The sequence below is a fragment of the Spermophilus citellus genome (assembly GCF_964194105.1).
Source record: "Spermophilus citellus genome assembly, chromosome: 2".
In the NCBI taxonomy this organism is placed as follows: domain Eukaryota; kingdom Metazoa; phylum Chordata; class Mammalia; order Rodentia; family Sciuridae; genus Spermophilus; species Spermophilus citellus.
This window is the reverse complement of record NC_138183.1, coordinates 237552029-237573859: the sequence shown is the minus strand read 5'-3', so window position 1 is coordinate 237573859 and position 21831 is coordinate 237552029. Positions and strand designations below refer to the sequence as shown.

Genomic DNA, 21831 nt, shown 5'->3' with positions numbered 1-21831 from the left:
AGGAAATTAAATTTCTTCTGTGTTTCTCAAGATATTGCAGGTTTATTCATCAATTCTTTTTTAATTAAACCCAAGGGTGCTCACCACTGAGCAACATCCCCAGCCCTTTTTATATTTTATTTAGAGACAGAGTCTCCTGAGTTGCTTAGCACCTTGCTCTTGCTGTGGCTGGCTTTTAACTCAAAATCCTCCTGCCTCAGCCTTTTGAACCACTGGGATTAGAGACATGTGCCACCACACCCAGCTTATTCATCAAATTTTTGTTAATTTCAAACTTTGCTTTTTACAAGGATCCAGTATTAAGTATCTTTGTATGAAACTACATGCAGGGCTGGGGATGTGGCTCAAGCGGTAGCACGCTTGCCTGGCATGCGTGTGGCCCGGGTTCAATCCTCAGCACCACATACAAACAAAGATGTTGTATCTGCCAAAAACTAAAAAATAAATATTAAAATTCTCTCTCTCTCTGTCTCTTTTTAAAAAAAAAAAAACAAAAAGAAACTACATGCATTATGTACACACACATGTGTGTGCTCACTTAATTTCTAATTTTTTTTTTTGGGGGGGGGGGATACCAGGGATTGAACTCAGTGTTGCTTTACCTTGGGCCACATCCCCAGCCCTTTTTTATGTTTTATAGAGAGACAGGGTCTCACTGGTTGCTAAGTGCCTCACTAATTTGCTGAGACTGGCTTTGAATTTTCGATCCTCCTTCCTCAGCCTCCCGAGCTGCTGGGATTACAGGAGTGTGCCACTGTGCCCGGCTTCTAATTTTTAAATTTGGATTTTTATGTCAGGGTTTTCTTAAACTAAGCTTTTACCTTTAAAATATTATTATTATTATACGTATTATAACTTATGATCTTAAATTCTAACAATACACTTTTATGAGCTAAAACTTATTCATAGCTTTAATAGATTTTTTTATCTCTTGAGCAGACCAGAAATCTGCTGTGTTTACTGTATGGCAACAAACAATCTTGCAAAACTTTGAGCACATCTTGCTTATAGTTTGAACATAAAGTGTTGACTCTTTCCATTCAGGTGCAGCAGACATTGAATATACTCCAGCAGTTGGCAGTAGCCATGGGCCCAAACATCAAGCAACATGTAAAGAACTTAGGCATTCCTATCATCACAGTCCTTGGAGACAGTAAGGTAAACCTAACCCTTTCCACTATGCTGCGTTCTGGAATAGACCAGCCACATTTTTGGGCTAAGGATAATTCTCTTTTCTAGAGTACATGTAAACGCTTAAAAGTTTATAAAGATGAGACAATTAGAAGAAAAACACCTTAGAGAAGTCTCTGTTGTTCACATTCATAAAATAATAAACTTTTCTCCCCTACCTCCAAACTATAGTTGATATTATTTTTTCCAATTCTCTTCTCTGGTCAGAACAATGTTCGAGCTGCTGCGCTAGCAACTGTGAATGCTTGGGCAGAACAGACAGGCATGAAGGAATGGCTGGAGGGAGAAGATCTTTCTGAAGAGCTCAAAAAGGAAAATCCTTTCTTAAGGCAAGAGGTTAGTACCATAAATTTATCAATTGACCATGTGCTTTACCTCTTTAAGAGCCAAGGCCTGCCTAACTTTTGTACACACACACACACACTTGAAGTATGATTAAAATGAACTTTATTATAAAGGTTAATAAAATTGAAACCAAATTCCCAAAGTTTTTGTATTTTCATGCCCCCCTTTTCTTTCCCGTTCCATTCACAAAACTTTTTAAAGGATTAATTTTTGTGGGATTTTTTTTCTTTCTTTGAATTCTTAAATGGTAAAATCAGAGATTTTTTTTTGTTTGTTTTTGTTTTTGATACTGGGGATTCAACTCTTAGACCACTGAGCCACATCCCCAGCCCTATTTTGTATTCTATTTAGAGACAGGGTCTCACTGAGTTGCTTAGCACCTTGCTTTTGTTGAGGCTGGCTTTGAACTGGTGATCCTCCTGCCTCAGCCTCCTGAGCCATTGGGATTACAATTGTGCACCACCACACCCGCCCCAAATCAAAGATGTTAATCAGAGTATAAAAATAGAGTTTAGGACTGGGGTAAAATAGAGTTTAGATAGCTCAGTGGTAGAGCGCTCGCCTAGCACATGTGAGGCCCTGGGTTCGATCCTCAGCACCAAATAAAAATAAATAAATAGAATAAATATATTTTGTCCAACTACAACTAAAAAATAAATATTTTTAAAAAATAGAGTTTAGCATTCAAAAGTCCAAAAGTATAATCCATCATGCTAATAGAATAAAGAAAAGTCATATAATCTTATCAGTTGATGATTATTAGTAAATCCAATACTCACTTATTATTAAAAAAATTCAAGTTAGTAATAGAATTATTTCAACTTCATTAAGAGTACCTACAAAAACCTTTACAGATAACATCATAGTCACTGGCAGAAGACTTAATACTTTGCCCTAAAGATTAGGAACAAGATAAAGATGTCAGCTCTTACAATGACTCAACACAGTTGATATATCACTTCTCATTAAATTGATCAACAAATTTAATGTATGTCCTGTAAAAATTCCAGGAAGTTTTTTTTTTTAATAGAGAAAGGCAAGCTTATTCTAAAATTTATATAGAAAAGCAGAGGCTCTTAAATATCCAAAACAGTTTTCATAAAAAAACAGTAGGAAAAAATCACTCTACATATGTTAAGGTTTACTTTATTGCTTACCTTGTCAATTCACTGTGGTATCAGTGACAGGAAGACAGGGTAGAGATAAAAATAAAAACCAGTGGAGTGGGAGAGAAAGCCCAGAATTGAACCACATTTTTGTTTCCTGGCACTGTGGATCAACCCAGGATCTCATCACTGAGCTTCATCCTCAGCCCTTTTTTTAAATTTTGAGACAGGGTCTCCCCAAGTTGACAAGGCTTTCAGCCTCCCATCGATGGAATTGCAGGCATGAACAAACACACCCACTATTCAACTAATTTTTTACAAAATTATAAAAGTGAATCAGTGGAGGAAAAGGTAGCCTATTCAACAAATTGTTCTGCAACAATAAGATATTCATAGACAAAAGAAATTAAACCTTGACCTAAACCTCATATCTTACACAAAAATTAAAACAGATCATGGATTTAAAGGATTTAAATGTAAAACATTAGACTGAAACTTTTTTTTTTGTACTTGAGATTGAAGGGCTTTATCCACTCCGATATATTTCCTTCTCCTTTTCTTATTTTGAGACAGGGTCTTGCTAAGTTGCTGAGGTTCTCGAAAAGTTGCTGAGGCTGACCTTGAACTTGTAATTCTCTTGCATCAGCCTCTCAAGTCACTGGGATTACAGGTGCAACACTGCACCTGTCAAGACTACGGAAAGATGATATACAATAAAAATAACAAGATTATTAAAAGATAACATAGAAAATCATAATGTAAGTTTGGCAAGAAATTCTTAGTTCGTCCAGTTCTTGCCTCGCATGGACAAGGCCCTAGGTTCAATCCCCAGGACCACCAAAAAAAAAAAGAAATTCTTAGATTTGTAATTAAAACCATAATCCATAATAAGAAAAATTAATATATTGCACTACATCAAAATTTAAAACTTTTTGGACTAGGGATATAGGTCAGTAGTACAGTTCTTGCCTAGCAAAAAGCAAAGGCACTAAGCAACTCAGTAAGACCCTGTCTCTAAATAAAATACAAAGTAGGGGGAGGGATGTTGGTCAGTGGAAGGTGCCACTGAGTTCAATCTCTGGTACCAAAACAAAAGAACTAATATCTAAACTATGTAAAGAATTCTAAAAAGTCAGCAGTTTAAAAAGGAGAGGTGAGGATACTGGCAATGTAGCTCACTTGCCTGTCGTACATGGGTTCCATTCCCAGCACCACCACCAGAATACATAAATAAATTCATTAGAAAATGGGCAGGGGGCTGGGGATGTGGCTCAAGCGGTAGCGCGCTCGCCTGGCATGCGTGCGGCCCGGGTTCAATCCTCAGCACCACATACCAACAAAGATGTTGTGTCCGCCGAGAACTAAAAAATAAATATTAAAAAAAAATTCTCTCTCTCGCTCTCTCTTAAAAAAAAAAAAAAAAAAAGAAGAAGAAAAAAAAAATAAAGGTTTGAGTTCACTCCTGGAATCTCTGTTTAAAAAAAAAGAAAAAAGAAAATGGGCAAAAGACATGAACATACATTTCACTGAAGAGGATTTGTAAATGCCAAATTATCCCCTGAAAGATGTTCGACATTATTAGTTATTAGAGAAATGAAGATTAAAACTACAATGAGGTGGGCTGGGGATGTGGCTCAGCAGTAGAGCATGTGCGAGACCCCGGGTTCAATCCTCAGTACCACATAAAACTAAATAAATAAAATAAAGGTATTATGCCCAACCACAACTAAAAAATAAATTTTTTTATTTTTGAAAAGAAAAAAACTAAGGGGCTGGAATTGTGGCTCAGAGGTAGAGCACTCACCTAGCACCTTCAAGGCCCTGGGTTTAATCCTCAGAACCACATAAAAAAAAACTTAAAAATAAATAAAATAAAGATTTAAAAAAAAAAAAAGAAACTAAAATGAGGTGATAGGTGCCATGGCGCACACCTGTAATCTCAGCAGCTCTGGGTTGGGGGGATACTGAGGCAGGAGGATCGAAATTTCAAAGCCAGCCTTAGCAAAAGTGAGGCACTACGCAACTCAGTGAGACCCTATCTCTAACATAATACAAAATAGGACTGGGGATGTGGCTCAGTGGTTGAGTGCTCCTGAGTTCAATACCTGGTACCCCAAAACAAAACAAAACAAAAAACTATAGTGAAGTATCACTACTCAATTATCAAAATTGTTAAGTAAAAAATAGTGGTAACACCAAATACTGGCAACCATGTGGGAGAATTGTGATCACTCTTATTTTGCTTGTGGAAATATAAATATTCATAGTAACTTCCTTAATAAGAGCTTAAAACTGCGGGTTTAGCTAACGGATATAACATTTGACTGCAAAATGGCCAAAACTTAGAACAGCTCAGATATCCTATAGCAGGTAATTTCAACTATTGAACATTCATACATGGAACACTATTTTTCCAGAAGGAATTTTGCTGTACAGCAAAACCAAACCCAAATAGTTAAAACTATTTGATTTCATTTTCATAACTCATTTAGGTTTTATTTTATTTTGCTTTTGATTATTTGCCATATTGGGATTAAACTTCCAACCCTGTGAATGCTAGGCAAGTTCTCTATCACTGAGCTATATAACCCCAGTCCTATATAGCACATTTAAAATGACAGAATTTTGGAAATGGAGAATAGTGGTTGCCAGGAAAGGGGATGTGGTTAGAAAAGTTCAGCTCAAGAAATCCTTTTGATTGTAACTATTCAAAATCCTCACTGTGATGGCAGATATATTAACATATACATGGTAATATGGAAGAAAAATAAATATTCATACACAAAAGAGTACAAGTAAAATAAGATCACTGAATTGTATCAGTATCAATAGCCTGGTTGTGATATTTTAGTATACATTTGTAATGTGTTATAAATGAAGGAAATTGGGATCTTTATGTGTTCTTATAATTGCAAGTGAATCTGTAATTATCTTAATAAAAATTTCAGTGAAAAAATAGAGATGTGAGTTATTTTAGGAGTATAGAAAAATTATATAAAAAAAAATATATATATATATACAAAAATTTCATAAAATAGAAGTCTTAATAGAATTTGTCATCTGATCAAATAAATGTTTTGGGTCTTTAAATATTTTTTAGAATTTAAAGAAGGTAAGTGAAAGTTTTTCATCTTTAAAATATATTAAGGAGGCTGGGGACGTGACTTAATGGTAGAGCACTTGCTTATCATATACAAAGTTCTGGTTCAATCCCAAAGTCACCTAAAATATATTTAGAACCGGGTATGGTGACACATGCCTATAATCCCAATGACTTGGGAGGCTAAGGTAGGAGGATCACAAGTTTGAAGCCAATCTTGGCAACTTAGTAAGACCCAATTTCAAAATAAAAACAAGTGGTAGAATACTCCAGGTTACTGCTATACCATTTAAAAAAAAAAAACTATTAAAACTTTATAATGTAATGCCCAAAGATGATCCTATGTCCTTATCTTAAAGATGATTGTCATCATTGCACGTATTATTTTAATGTAACACAAGTGTTTTTGGTTTTGTTTTTTGTATGGGGATTGTACCCACGGATTCTTTACCACTGGTCTACATCCCTTGTCCTTATTTTTTGTTTTGAGACAGAACTTTGCGAAACAGAGGATGGTGGTAAACGCTGATAATCCCAGCAACTCAGGAGGCTATGGCAGGAGGATCACAAGTTCAAGTTCAGTCTCAAAAATTTAGGCCTTATCTTAAAATAAAAAGGAGGGCTAGGGATGTGGCTCAGTGGTAAAGCACCTCTGGATTCAATTCCCACTACCAAAGAAAAGACAGAGAAAAGAAAAGAAAAAGGATTTTGCTAACTCGGTTAGGCTTCACTAATTTGCTAAAGCTGCCCTCAAATTTTCAACCCTCCTGCCTCAGCCTGCTGAGTTGCCAAAATTACAAGCATGCATTGTGGCACCCAGCAACATAACAATGTTCTTGAGCAATAAAAAATACTGATTTCATATTGGAAAATTTGTAGCATAAGAATTAATTCAGTGTTGGTAACTAATGAAATCATTAAGCCTGAGATCACAAATAATAACAATTTTCCATTTGAAGTGTGATTAATCTTTCTTTCTTTTGGCAGCTTCTGGGCTGGCTGGCTGAGAAACTACCTACTCTTCGTTCCACCCCCACAGACCTTATCCTTTGTGTTCCTCATCTTTACTCCTGCCTAGAAGATCGAAATGGAGATGTACGAAAGAAGGCCCAAGATGCTTTGCCATTCTTTATGATGCACTTAGGATATGAAAAAATGGCTAAGGCTACTGGGAAACTAAAGGTACCACTTGCTGCTGCTGTTAAAGCCATTAGTAAACTATTGAACATGAATTTATATAAGCAAAGTATCATATTTGAAATCCTAATGAGAGCAAAAATAGAATAATTAGCATTGTAGAATTTCTGAGAGTCTGCCAGCCCTACAGGGTGAAAACTGTGACCTTCCAGAATGATAGCAACTTGAGTGTGACTTCATAATGTGTATTGTTTCTCTTGCACTGAGTGCTGCCTCCCTTCATTGGTATTTCAAAGCTAGCAGCTCAGTCATTTGACAGCATATCTGTTAGTAAGCTTAGTATGAGTATACCATTTATGTTACCTCTCATTTATGTTACATTCTCTCTGTAGCCAACTTCTAAAGATCAAGTATTGGCCATGCTAGAGAAAGCCAAAGCTAACATGCCAGCCAAGCCTGCTGCGCCTGCTAAAGCAACATCCAAACCAATGGGAGGGTCAGCTCCAGCCAAATTCCAGCCTACATCAGGTAACTCTGTTTTGAGAAGGTTGAAGGGAAAGGAAATAACCTAAGGAAACTCTAAAAGATATCCAGTTTTCATCCTTTTATTGAGCCAGGAATTGTGCTAAGGTTATGACAGTGATTAATTTGGTTTCCAAGGGTAATTCTCAAAGTATTCCATGCTGTTTTTAAGATTTCTACAACTGTTTTCTAACATTGTTTATTCCAGTTAGAGTAGGAATTGGGAAAATCTAGTTTAAACCACTTTATTAGCAGATGAGGAAACTCAAAGAGGTTAGTGACTTGCATAAGGACAAATAGCCAGTGCCTAAGCCAGCTTAAAATTCTACTTAAGTCACAAATGAGTTCTCCTTTTACCACACTTGGCTACCTGCTTTTTTACTAATCCATTCAAATATTTACTATTGTGTGTGTATGTGTGTGTGTGCGCATGCACGCGCGCTCATGTGCTGGGGTTTGAACCTAGGGCTTTGTACATACAAAGTACACACAACCACTGAACTTTGTTCCAGTCCCTACTAATGTTTAAAGGAATATTCTCAATTTCTTCATTCCTATGTTAAAATTCTGTAATGTATAATCACTTCATTTCAAGACTTCTTGTTGGGCTGGGGTTGTGGCTCAGTGAGAGAACTCTTGCCTTGTGTATGTGAGGTTCGATCCTCAGAACCACATAAAAATAAATAGACAAAATAAAGATTTTGTGCCCATGTATAACTAAAAAAATATTTTTTAAAAAAGACTTCTTGATTAAACATAAAAATATTCTATTTAGCAGTTTAAAAATTATTGATGCTATAAAGTTAGAAATTTTGCATCTGTAAAACTCTTCATATCAACATACATATTCAGTTTTAACATTTATTGGAATTACTACGTACAAGATAATGAATCTCAGTTTCATTGTCCCAGGTAATCAGTTTCAGAGATGACAGACACTACAATTAAGGCAGTACTAATCTGACAAAAAGTGATTTTTTAATCCTTATTTGAAGATAATTTTAAAACTATAGGAGTTTTTTGTTTTTGATATTGAAGATTGAAGCCTGAGGTGCTTTACCACTGAGATACATCCCCAATCCTTTTAATTTTTATTTTGATGTAGGCTCTTACAGTTGCTGAGGCTGGCCTCCACCTTGCACTGGTCCTGCCTCAGACTCCCTAGATACTAGAATTACAGTCATGTACCACTGCACCTGGCTAAAACTGCCATTTAAATGTTGTTAAAGGAGATGTAGACTTTCTTTTTTTTTTTTTTAATTGGTTGTTCACAACATTACAAAGCTCTTGACATATCATATTTCATACATTAGATTGAAGTGGGTTATGAACCCCCAATTTTACCCCAAATGCAGATTGCAGAATCACGTCGGTTACACATCCACAATTTTACATAGAGATGTAGACTTTCTGAATTTTCTTTTTTCTTCCTATACCCCCAATTCTGAGGATTGAACACTTTGTCCCACTGCACTACATCCCATCACTTTTTTTGTGAGAGGGTCTTGTTAAGTTGCCCAGGCTGTCCTCAAACTTTTGATTCTCCTGTCTCAACCTCTTGAGACTCTGGAATTACAACCATGTGCCACTGTGCCCTGCCTGAATTACTTTTTTAAGGTTATGCTAAAATAGGAATTTGGGGAGAAAAAAGACTAGTAAAAAAAAAAAAAACTAACTGAAAATACCTTATAAATTGATTTGTTTAAGACTGCTGGTTGGTTTTCTTATTATCTTAGTATAACCTTCCCAAAATAAAAAGGGTTATTATTAGAATTTACCCTTATCTTACATGCTTTCTTTCTCAAAGCACCTGTTGAAGATTCTGTTTCCAGCACCATAGAAGCTAAACCTGATCCAAGAAAGGCCAAAGCTCCAGGGGTTTCCTCTAAAGTAAAGGTGTGTAAACTCAGCGTACTTAGATGTAGATTTGCTCTTGCATTTGTTTTACACATTGCGTTGTCATTCTATTAGGAAAGATCATATTGTATATTGTATATAGAACATCACTTTTTTTTTTTTTAAGTATTTGAGATTGAATCCAGGAACACTATACCATTGAGCTATGTTTCCAATCCATTTTAGTAAGACACACACACCCCCCCCCCCACAACAGATACCCTGCTCTCATGGTTCCTGTTATACAGATCTCTAGGGAAGATTTGCAGTAGTGAAAAGAGAAGGAAGCATATGCAGAATGGTCACTTTAGACTGATATGGATTTGCGAGAAGAATAGTAATCAGCTCTCTTCCAATTTGGCTCAGTTAAGTCATAATACTAGAAGGTGTTCTGATAGTCTAGAAGAAATACCTTTTGTCCTTATGCCAGTGGGACTTGAATCACTAATTTTTTCAATAACCATGCAGAGTTGGATGATTTAAAGAAATACATTCTTGGGTTTCATTTTTTAACTAAGCCCCAGGTAATTTTTTCATTTAATTTTTGAATCATAGCAAATTATCAGTTACTTTTATCAAAGTTCTGAGCTGGTCATTGCATTCAGACTGTTGATTATTTAATACTTACAAAAGGAAAATTATAGAAGTGTATAATAGTAGTAAATCTAAATGAAGAAAACAGTTTCATTAACTATATGCAATGGATGAAAAATTATAAGATATTACTCAGTACTCTTATTATTATACTCCCATCAGAGAGTAGATAGATAATTTCTAGTCTTTCTTTAAATATATTACAGTTGTCTATTTTTCTTCCCTCTGCTTGGGTCCTTTAGCTTTGAGTTATTTAAATGGGTAATTATCTTCTAAACTATGCACTGAAGTTGTTCTTTTCCTGTCCTTCCTTCCTTATCCTAAAATGAGCAAGTGCTTATTTTAGTATTTTGATCACAAGTGCATTGAAGTATTTTTGACTCTGTTCTAAGTGCCATAATTTTTTTTTCCTGTCTTTGCAGTTTACAAACAATTTTACATAAGCAGTCTCATATTTGTTTTGATTAATGACTTCAATGTTTGGACTAGAAAGAAATTCTGGCCAACTAGAAATAGTAAATTCTTGCTACATTTATACTAATAATAATTCCAGTAATGAAATTTGAATTTTGCCTTAATTATATGTACTGTAACCCACTATTTTCTTTTCACCTGATACAAAGATTCTAAATCTTGAATTATTTTTAAAAACTACATTAGTGAATAAGCATTAAAGTGTTTCTACCAACTTTAGGAGAAGGTTCAAAGGGGGTCCAGTTATGCTGTTTTGATAGATACATTAAATAAATATAGGGAGAAATAAAAGAGCTTTCTCAACTAAGTGATATGAAATGTTTTAAATGTCATTCAAAATATCATTAATATGAAAGATAAAAGAATATCAGATTTCAAGAAAGCAAAGAATTATCCAATAAACAAAAATTGACTGTGACTCAGACTAAGAGAGGTAATAGCTTTTCCAACTATATTTCTTGCCAGCTCAAGAGCTAACTGATAGTTCTAGAGAAAACAGTACAAAAACTTATTTTGTATCAACTGTTTCTTTCATGTTGGAATATAATATAGAGAGATGTCTCTGGTTTTTGTAAAAATGCCCTTTTCCTGGGCAGCAACATCATATTCTGTAGAAGTGGCCTAACTAATCAATATTCCCTGAACTTTGGTTGTAGGGTATACAAGGAAAGAAAGTGCCAAGCAAAACCAGCTTAAAGGAAGATGAAGACAAATCTGGGCCTATTTTTATTATTGTTTCAAATGGAAAGGAGCAAAGAATGAAAGATGAAAAAGGATTGAAGGTAAGGAAGAGTTTTTTGCTTATCTTTGTTTTATTTTGTTACTTATAAATAGCTTTTCAGTCTGAATGAAATTCATATTTTTAAATACCTGATAATTAACTGAATCTTTTACTTATATAGTACTTTATTCTCAAAGATTACTGTACGAGAACAGTAATTGGTACAAAAAGTACTATAGGCCCTAGTGCCTGTTTTTCCTCTAAGTAGAAGTAACTTTGTAGTCTTTTGCTTTTTTTTTTAATCAAACATTATAAGTATTCATTTGTTTTTATTAATTGAACACATGCAATGGACTGCTTCTTTATCTTTCTTGTATGTAATGTCTTTTTTTTTATAACTTTATTTTATTTATTTATTTTTGTTAAAGGGGTGCCAAGGATTAAACCCAGTGCTTCATACATGCTAGGCAAGCACTCTACCACTGAGCAACAATCCTGTCCCTGTATGTAGTATTTTGAAATGAAGATTTAGTAAATATATATTTGATTAGATCAATCACTTCACTTGGGCTCAGTAGTAGATCTCTTACAGGGCATACATAAGGCCCTGGGTTTGATCCTCAGCTCCACAAAGCAAAAAAAAAAAAAAAAATCATTGGTTTTATTAAGTGTTTAAAATTTGTTTTTCCAAAATATGTAAATTTTTTGTTTATTAACAGTATTGGGAATTAAGCTCTGGTGCTCTACCACTGAACTAATCCCCAGCCCTTTTTCACTAAGTTGCTTAGAGCTTCATCATTAATTTGCTAAGGCTGACCTTGAACTTATGATCCTCCTGCTTAGCCTTTAAGTCACTGGGATTAGTGGTGTGCACCTCTGCATCGGCTCAGTTTATATATTGTTTTTAAAAACAGAAATTCAAATGATATAACAAGTACAAAGTATAGTCTTTAAAGTATCTATGAAAAGCATGTCTTTCTTTCCTGTCTCCCACCTCAGAGAGTGTACTACTTGTTCTATGTCTTTTGCTTTTAATGATGTTTAAAATATCATAAATATTCTGTGTGTGACTTCGTTTTACTGGCACATTATATATGCATATCTTCTTTATCGCCTATCCATTATGTTGAACATTTTAGGTTGTTTCTGGTTTTTGACAACTACAAGCTGTGCTGCCATAGACATCTTTGAATGTAGGTCTTTATGTATATATGTATTAGATACCAAAAAATGGTACGTGCTTTTTCAATTTTAATATTCAAAATTTATTGAGTCCTGCAGCTGCTTTAAATAAGGCTCTCTACTTCATTTCAGTTGAATACTTTATATCCAAACTCTCTTTAATTTTTTTTTTTTTCAGGTGCTGAAATGGAATTTTACTACCCCACGGGATGAATATATTGAACAACTCAAGACTCAAATGTCTAGCTGTGTAGCTAAATGGTTACAAGATGAGATGTTTCACTCAGACTTTCAGCATCACAATAAGGCCCTTGCTGTCATGGTTGATGTAAGTCTGCAATAGATAAATGTGCATGTATCTCAGTCATGTGAGAATACTAAGCCCTATAAAATAATCAGAGTGCCTGGAAAGAAGAAGTTGAATATACCATGTTTTCAGTTCTTATGTAATAAATAAATTTATTTCTTAGGTCTTAATTGAAGGCTTAAAAATCTAGCTTTTTTTTTTCTTAAGGATGCAGTAAAATTTTAAAAGTATTTGCCTGATAGAATTTAAAATTTTATACAGTCTCATTTGTGGGGTTTTGTTTTATTTTAAGCACTTGGAGAGTGAAAAAGAAGGTGTCATTGGTTGCCTGGATCTTATCTTAAAATGGCTTACCCTACGTTTTTTTGACACCAATACAAGCGTCCTAATGAAAGCACTGGAATATTTAAAATTGCTCTTTACCCTGCTGAGTGAGGAGGAATATCATCTTACTGAGAATGAAGCATCTTCCTTCATTCCCTATCTCATCCTCAAGGTAATATGTTGTTCTCACCCTGGGAGATTGCTTAAGCTCCCAATTGACTTCAGTTTTTGTACATTTATTCCCTCTTTCTTTTTCTTTTATATCCTCATGCCTTTCCTCTTTCAAGATACAGTAATGCATGATGTGGCCAAGGAATGATCTTGCCTTTATTTTCCTTGTTGACTAGGTTGGAGAACCAAAGGATGTCATTCGTAAAGATGTTCGTGCCATCCTGAATCGGATGTGCCTTGTCTACCCAGCCAGCAAGATGTTCCCCTTCATCATGGAAGGAACCAAATCCAAAAACTCTAAGCAGAGAGCAGGTGAAGCAGACTGTTTTATTTTTTATTTTTATTTATTTATTTGTTTGTTTGTTTGTTTATTTTTGTTATGCTGAGGATCAGACCCAGAGACTTGCTAGTTAAGTGCTCTGCCACTGAGGTATACCACCAGTCTATACAATTAAAATTGAGATGTGAGTGTCTACAACAGTGACCCCCTTGTAGAAATAGTTTGTAGACACACAAGGACATTTCTTCAGTGTCTTTGTAGTTGATGCCAACCTTTTGATTTAGACTGTGAGAGTGATGAGTTGCACACTGATGGAGTCGGTATCGGGTGATATAGACACCATTCAGTACTACCCTGGTGACAAAATCAGGTGCACAGGGGCCATCTGACTCACAGACATCCGTTTCTTTCAGGAGTACTTTCTATAATACCATTGTTTCATTGAGAAGAGGCAGAATACAAGAAAAAACTCTAGGTAGAGCTTGAATAAGATTTTAATCTTCATGTATGCCAAAGGGAATCTTTCCTATAAAAGAGAAGTCTGTATGCCACATGTGCATTGATTCTCAGTAATCTAGTTCTTTTTCTCCCCAACAGAGTGCCTGGAAGAGCTGGGATGTCTAGTCGAGTCTTATGGCATGAATGTTTGCCAGCCAACCCCAGGAAAAGCCTTAAAAGAGATTGCTATTCACATAGGTGACCGAGACAATGCTGTACGAAATGCTGCACTCAACACCATTGTAACAGTATACAATGTACATGGAGATCAAGTGTTCAAACTGATTGGAAATGTGAGTGACTTTTCTCTGGGTGGTGTCAGCGTTTTATAAAAAGTATTCCAAGGTGTCTTAGGTGCCAAGTGTCCTGCAGTATCAACTATACCTAAGTTTTTCCACTTGTTAGTAAACTCGACTCATCAGTGTATCCTAGAATCCAGATAGACAATTGAGGATTCTCTAATAATTGAAGGCCATTTATGCTTTGTTTTACTGGAAATCAGATTTTCTTTTCTTAGTGTTCTATTTGTACCAGTTTGCTTTAGACATAAGAGCTATTTATACATGAAGAAATCTGAGCTGGTCTAGGATTTAAATTCTACGCAGCAATCTGCTCTGTAGTTTTTAATGCATTTGGTTTTTAGTTACATAGTTCCCAAGGGAGTACTTTTTATCTACTGTTACCTGTCATATCAAAAGCATGCCAGTATTCCTAGCTATTCATGAGGCTCAGGCAGGAGGATTGTGAGTTTGAGGCCAGCCTGAACAAGATAACAGGACCCCATATTTTTTCTTTCTTTTTTTTTTTGTTTTGTTTTGTTTTGTTTTTTGTTTGTTTGTTTTTGTTTTTGGTGGGTTTTTTAAAATATTTACTTTTTAATTGAAGTTGGACATAATACCTTTATTTTATTTATTTTTATATGGTGCTGAGGATAGAACCCAGGACCTAGCACCTGCTAGGTGAGCGCTCTACCACTGAGCCACAACCCCAGCTCACAAGACCCCATCTTAAAAGGAAAAGAAAACATGTTGAGCCTACAGCTCCAAGCCACTTTTTCAGACACATTAGATTCTGCTTCTAACTCCTTGCTTCCTTTGAGCCAGTCAGTACTATGGCTAATACTCAGTTTTTCACTCCAGTTACCTCATCCTAGCACCATTTATATACCCTACACTTAAATTAATTTACTTATATCTAATCAAATCTTTACTGCCACCCAGTTGAAAGAGAGAAAACAGGTAGGAATTTTATAAATGTCCAGAAATGAAGATTCTTGTTCATAATCAACCCAGCAAGTTAGTAGTAACAAAACAAAAACAAGGAAACTTCATCTAAGTTTTGAACTCTTAATAAAATTGTAATTAGGGACTGGGGATGTGGCTCAAGTGCAGTAGCACGCTCGCCTGGCATGCGTGCGGCCCGGGTTTGATCCTCAGCACCACATACAAAGAAAGATGTTGTGACCGTCAAAAACTAAAAAATAAATATTAAAAAAATTCTCTCTCTCACATTCTCTCTTTAAAAAAAAATAATTGCCCATATTGAAATTAAAAATTACACTGTAAAATAAATTTGAGTAAAAATGCATTCATGTGTGTCTCTTCTCTAAAAAAAAAAATTGTAATTATCAGTAGTTTATTTTTGTATCCTTTCCTTTTTTTATAATTTCTCTTGTTATAGGTAGGCAGATATTAATAGCAGTTATTTAATAATATAGTGTTTTTGAAAGTAAAATCCTAGCATAGTAGCTTCAACATAATTCTTGAATCTTCTAATTAGGTTTTTAATTATCCACATATTTTTATAGATGGATATGCTAATAAGTTAAATTTGGTCTCACAGCTTTCTGAAAAGGATATGAGTATGCTTGAGGAGAGGATTAAGCGATCTGCAAAGAGGCCCTCTACTGCACCAATGAAACAGGTGGAAGAGAAACCTCAGCGCATGCAGAACATAAGCTCCAATGCTAACATGCTACGCAAGGGACCAGCTGAAGACATGTCCTCCAAACTCAAGTATGTGGATGGAGATAGTTGTCTGGGAGCATCTCTATGGACTTAGCTTTGTGTGCTCAGAGCTTGTCCTGTAACATAATCTTGAGTTCTTGTCATTATCATGCATGACAGAGTGTCTGGGTAAATGTCTTGTAACCAAATGTTTAATCTTTCAGTCTTCATTGTCTTTGTCTTTGTCTCAAAACCACTTCTAAATGGTCTTGTGCCTTCTTTCACTGCTTTTCCGTGGACAGAATTATGTATCGCACTTATAGGATGTAAGTACTGCCTGCTAATTTTCATTAGCAGGGCTCTTATATCTTTCTAACTTCTAACATGGATTCATCCCCTCTGGAGGCTGACTGGCTTAGAGTTTATAACCAGGAAAAGAGGGTATTCATAAATATCATGCCTGCCATAAAAGTCCAGTAGATAGCAGAAATGGCACCTCACTATAATGTGGCTAAAAAACTGATTTGCCTTTTTCCTTGGGTTATATTTAGTTGTGCTCGGGTTCTTGTTCTTGAAATAAGGCTAAATAAAAAGTATGCAACCCAGAATTGGCTTGGGACTCAAAATACTGCCTTCTAAGCAAGACAGCTCTATTCTGGGTTGTGTCATGAGTATAATTTTAACCAAATTGAATTTGGAAACATCACATACCTATTTCTGAGGTATAATGCTGGCCATGACCTGTTGAGTGACGATGCTTAAAAAGGGGTGACTGTCCTTCAAAGTATACATGGACTGATGCAATGTTTATGATTAGAAAAACTTAAACACTGATTAATTTGGTGGAAAAACACCAGCTAGTCTATATTTTTCTTTTGTTTTTGCCCATACATAGTGAGTCTGAATCATATAAATACACGTTATTTTCTGTTCCATATGGAATAGAACTAAGTACAAGTTTTGTTAACTTTAGCAAATTAATGATAATACTTCTAACTTGTCTGGTAATGTAAGTACTATTAAACTTATCTACTCTCAGGACATTCATGAACCAGTGCAGTGTTATTGCCTAAGGTACCTTTCTTAGACTCAAGGACTTCAATCATTCAGGGGGGCTGAAACCAGAAGTTGAACATCTGTCTTGAAGCTTTGAGTCAGCTGTCAGTTATACTCTTGCCCTGTGGTTAAGAAGTCTGTCTTAGTTCAGGAGCCTCTTTTTGCTTCCTTTAGCCAAGCCCGAAGCATGAGTGGGCATCCTGAGGCAGCCCAAATGGTTCGCCGAGAATTCCAGCTGGATCTAGATGAGATTGAGAATGACAATGGTACAGTTCGATGTGAAATGCCAGAACTTGTTCAGCACAAACTGGATGACATTTTTGAACCAGTCCTTATTCCTGAACCCAAGTAAGTTCAACTTATTTAAGTATAAGCAGTTAATGATCATCAGAGGATATATCCGAAAAGAGCCCTCAGTGGAAATGTGCAGTTAAAACTTCTTAGAACTGATTACTCTTTGGCTGATAGCAGTTTTGTTTTTTTTTTGTTTTTTTTTTTTTTATTAAGACCTGGTTCTAGAGGGGAATTGCATAATTCCCACTCTTTGGAATGTTTTGTAATGGAGATTGAATTTTCCCCTTTGTTCTACTCTCTAGGATCCGAGCTGTTTCTCCACACTTTGATGATATGCACAGTAATACAGCATCCACAATCAATTTCATTATCTCCCAAGTAGCCAGTGGTGACATCAACACAAGTATCCAAGCTCTGACACAGGTAATGGGAATGCTCACAGGTAATGAGAATGATAAATTGCTCCCCAGCCAAGTCACTTTTGTGAGGAAAAAAGTACACTCAGTCATCACTTGCCTCAAAGGACATAGCTGTAATAAAACCTTGCATTTTTGTAATTGCATTTATGCACAGATGCTGGAATGGGACCAGTGAGACCAGCTGTCATGGAACTTACTTAGAATTTAGTATACAGAGATAAGTCAACAAGAAGATGTCAGGTAGTAGTAACTGTTGTGAAAAGGTAGGGTGATGGGAGAGGGACTGAATAATTTCTTAGATTGAGTGATCAGGGAAAGTCTTAATAACAGGATATGCAGATAAGAGGTAAGAACATTCCAAATGAAGGGAACAGCTAGTACACAAGGCTATAGGGTAGGAATGAGCTTTCTGTGTTCAAGAAAACAGTGGAAGATCCATGTAGATATGGGCATAGGGTGCAGGGAGTAGAATAATGGTATAGAATGAGGTTTGAGAGGCAGAGGGTGACCACTTCATATAGGGCTTTCTTGACAAGTCCAAGGGTAAGTTGTTTGGATTTTACGAATGATGGGAAACCATTAGAAAATGTTAAAGAAGCTACTGTGTGTGTGTGTGTGTGTGTGTGTATGTGCGCGCGCGCGCACACCTTATACATGTTAATCAAACACCTTTATGCTTGTGCTGCATCCCTAACAGAAGCAATATGTTTTTAAAAAATTGTTCTCTTCATCTGTTTCCCTTCCCTAATAGTCCAATCTTGAAGCTATTAGGGCAGAGCTAGATGTACACCCACAGTTGTGGTGAGTGGGTGAGAATAGGAAGCTATAGTGGCCCAGCGTGAGGATCTCAAACCCCAAGTATCATGAGGGTGTCCTTAAAAGAAGGGTGGCAGAGAATTGGGAGTCAGAGGCTAAGCAGGTTGAAGAGGATGTCCATGCAGGGAGCCAACCCATGAAAAGTGAGGAAGATGTCCACATGTGTTGGGTATGGGGTATAATGTGTGGGGTGGCACAGAATGGGGAGTGTGTGTTACACTTTTTAAAACATGAATCAAGCCTGGGTGTGGTGGCCCACACTCGTAATCCTAGCATTTGGGAGGCTGAGGCAGGAGGATCACAAGTTCAAGGCCAGTCTCTGCAATTTAGCAAGAACCTGTCTCAAAATAAAAAAAATGAAAAGGGACAGGTATATAGCTCTGTGGTAAAGCAACCCTAAGTTCAATCCTGAAACCAAAAGAAATTTAATTCTCCCCATATTAAAAAGATGAGATCAGTAGAGGGAGAAGAGCCAGGGGGTGGGGGAAGGGAGGGTACGGAGATTGAATTAGAACAAGATCTATTCCATGCTTTTATAATTATGTCAAAATGGATTCTACTGCCAAGCACAGTGGCCACAGTGGCTCACACCTATAATTCCAATGGCTAGGGAAGCTGAATCAGGAGGATTGTGAGTTCAAAACCAGCCTCAGCAATTTAGCAAGGACTTAAGCAACTCTGTAAGATTCTGTCTCTAAATAAAATACAAAAAAGGGCTAAGGTTCAGTGGTTGAGTGCCCCTGAGTTCAATCTCTGGTAGCCCCCAACCAAAAAAAAAAAAAAAAAAAATGCATTCTACTGTTATGTATTGCTAGAAAGAAACATTTAAAATAAAACCACATTATTATGCTAAAGAAAATAAAAATTTAAAAAGATTGAACTGTCAACAATAATGATGCTAAGTTTTGGGGAGTAAATTAAGCAGTATGTATATAAGACCTTCACAGAGAACTGTAAAGCTTTATTGAATGACATTAGAGAATTTCCAGATGGAAATATACTGTTTACAAGATTCAGGATTAGAAAGATACCAGTTGTCTACTCCATAAATTCAGTGCATTTCCTATCAAAATCTCAAAAAGTTTGTTTGCAATTTGAGAAGATTATTCTAAAATGTATCTGGAGATGGAAGGGCCTAAGAAGTATAAAGACAATTTTAAAACATAACACACTGGAGAAGACTTGTATCAGCAGAGGTTACAGAGTCACTGTTATTAAGATACTGTCCTGATCAAGGGATGAGGACATTAAAAATCTCTCATAAATGCTGATTAATCAGTAGATATTGCTAGGACTAATTATTTTCCATGAGAACAACAGTATAATTAGTTTGCTATTTCCTACACCAAAATATATTTCAGATGGATTAAAGACCTAGATGTGAGAAGCAAAACTTAATAGGAGAACATCTTTGGCTTCAAGGTAGGAGGAAAGAATCTCTTTAAAGCTACACAAAAAAACAATAGAAAATTTTAACTACATTAAAATTTTTTCAAACTTCTGTGCATCAAAGGAAAGTGAAATGCAAGTTATATATTGAGAGATTTAGATACAGTAGACAAAAATAAGTAAAGATACAGGGAAATCTGAATAATTTTATCAGTTTAGAAGTCAGGATAGTAGTAAGAAAAGTAATAAGATATAGTAGTAACCCTGGTGGAGGGAACAGTACCAAGTTGGAGGGTGAGGAAGAGGTCTTCTGGTGTAATAGATGTCCTAGAGCTTATTCTCAATGGCAGGTACACAGATGTATACACTTGAAGAATGTCATTAAGTTGTACTCTTAGGATCTGTACCTTATGCTATATGATATTTAAACTACAGTTAAAAAAAAAAAAAGAATATTGGACTGGAGTTGTGGCTCAGTAGTATAGCACTTGCCTAGCATGTGTGAGGCACTGGGTTCGATTCTCAGCACCACTTATAAGAAAATGAATAGAATAAAGATCCACCAACATTTTCTTAAAACAATTTTTAAAAAAGAATGTTAGAAAATAATAAACTAGATTTAATTTAATATGTACTCATACATGGAACTTTACAATCTCAGAAAAGATAATTTGTTTTCCATATCTCCACTGATCATTTTCAAAAATAAATCATATAAATAGTGTCATAAAAAATACTGACTACTTTGAAAGTGTGAAATTGCCCCTAAATAGCCTTTTTATCCAAAAAATAATTATGATTTGGGGAGAGTAGAGTGCTTGCCTAGCATGAATGAAGCCCTAGGTTCAAGTCCCAGAACCACAAAAATAGATACATACATAAATAGATAAAAATTCTGATGGTGAATAGGAAAATAATGCACTGCAAAACTACTGGAAAAGTAAAATTCTGTCAAATGCATGGCATATGCCTGTAATCCTAGAGTCTCAGGAGGCTTAGGCAGGAAGATAACAAGTTTGAGGCCAGCTTGGACAATTGAGCAAGACCCTATCTCAAAATTAAAACATAAAAAGGACTGGAGATGCAGCCTAGATTCAATCCCTAGTACCAAAATGGGGGGAAAAAAAAGTAAAACTCAAGAAAGGTATGCTGCCTGAAATGCATTTATTATTTATGAAAGACTAAAATAAAGATTTAGTAACCATAGAAATTAGGGGGAAAAAAATCTGAAGGAATTTAAAAGTAGGAAATAATAAGGTTAGAATTCACTTATAAGTGCTGCTGCTTATAAAAATAAAAAACGGGCTGGGTTTGTGGCTCAGCGGTAGAGTGCTCGCCTCGCACATGCGAGACCCTGGGTTCGATCCTCAGCACCGTGAATGAAAGAAAGAGAGAGAGAGAAAGAAAGAATCCATTAAAAAAAAAGATAATCATGGGCTGGGGATGTGGCTTAAGCGGTAGCGCGCTCGCCTGGCATGCGTGCGGCCCGGGTTCAATCCTCAGCACATACAAACAAAGATGTTGTGTCCGCCGAAAACTAAAAATAATAAATATTTAAATAAAAAAAGATAATCACTATTAACCAAAAAACTGGCAAAAAGTAGTAATACATATAGCTGTAAAGATGCTGGAAAAGCAGTTCTCTTGTGTTAAATGTAGAAATATGAATTGTTAGCTACTTAACATGATAGCTACTTAGCATGCACAAGGACCAGCACCCAAAAAAAGCATTATATTCCCCAGATAAATTATACTCTGAACTCTCTTAGAAATAAAACCACAAGCGCATATATATATATGTACACACACACACATATACATACAAAAATACTTATTAGACAACAGCCAAAGTAAAAACACTGGAAGTTCATTAGTAAGAGAAAGAATGAGAAAATTTTGGTTCATGCATACGTGGGTTATTATGCAACATTTAAAAATAGATTATTCCTACTAACTTTAGGGTTGTTTCATAATTTTCTTTTGAATTAGAAAACTAGATGCAGAGAAGTATATCTACTGTAAGCATTCTACAACTGAGCTACACCTGTAGCCCTTTTTATTTT

The 21831-nt window shown here is 35.7% G+C and overlaps 1 protein-coding gene across 6 annotated transcripts in view; it reads left to right on the top strand.

Annotated features, from left to right (window-relative positions):
• CKAP5 (cytoskeleton associated protein 5) overlaps positions 1-21831 on the top strand; it is a 111436-nt gene that overhangs the window by 77992 nt on the left and 11613 nt on the right. For all 6 annotated transcript variants that reach the window (XM_081279042.1, XM_081279045.1, XM_081279046.1 and 3 more), the window contains 13 exons: positions 1045-1158; positions 1399-1527; positions 6730-6924; positions 7272-7407; positions 9209-9297; positions 11022-11147; positions 12447-12596; positions 12868-13071; positions 13247-13382; positions 13948-14141; positions 15691-15863; positions 17025-17198; positions 17447-17567. In XM_081279042.1, the coding sequence (XP_081135168.1) occupies positions 1045-1158; positions 1399-1527; positions 6730-6924; positions 7272-7407; positions 9209-9297; positions 11022-11147; positions 12447-12596; positions 12868-13071; positions 13247-13382; positions 13948-14141; positions 15691-15863; positions 17025-17198; positions 17447-17567 (1941 nt within the window). The remainder of the gene's footprint in view (positions 1-1044; positions 1159-1398; positions 1528-6729; positions 6925-7271; positions 7408-9208; positions 9298-11021; positions 11148-12446; positions 12597-12867; positions 13072-13246; positions 13383-13947; positions 14142-15690; positions 15864-17024; positions 17199-17446; positions 17568-21831) is intronic.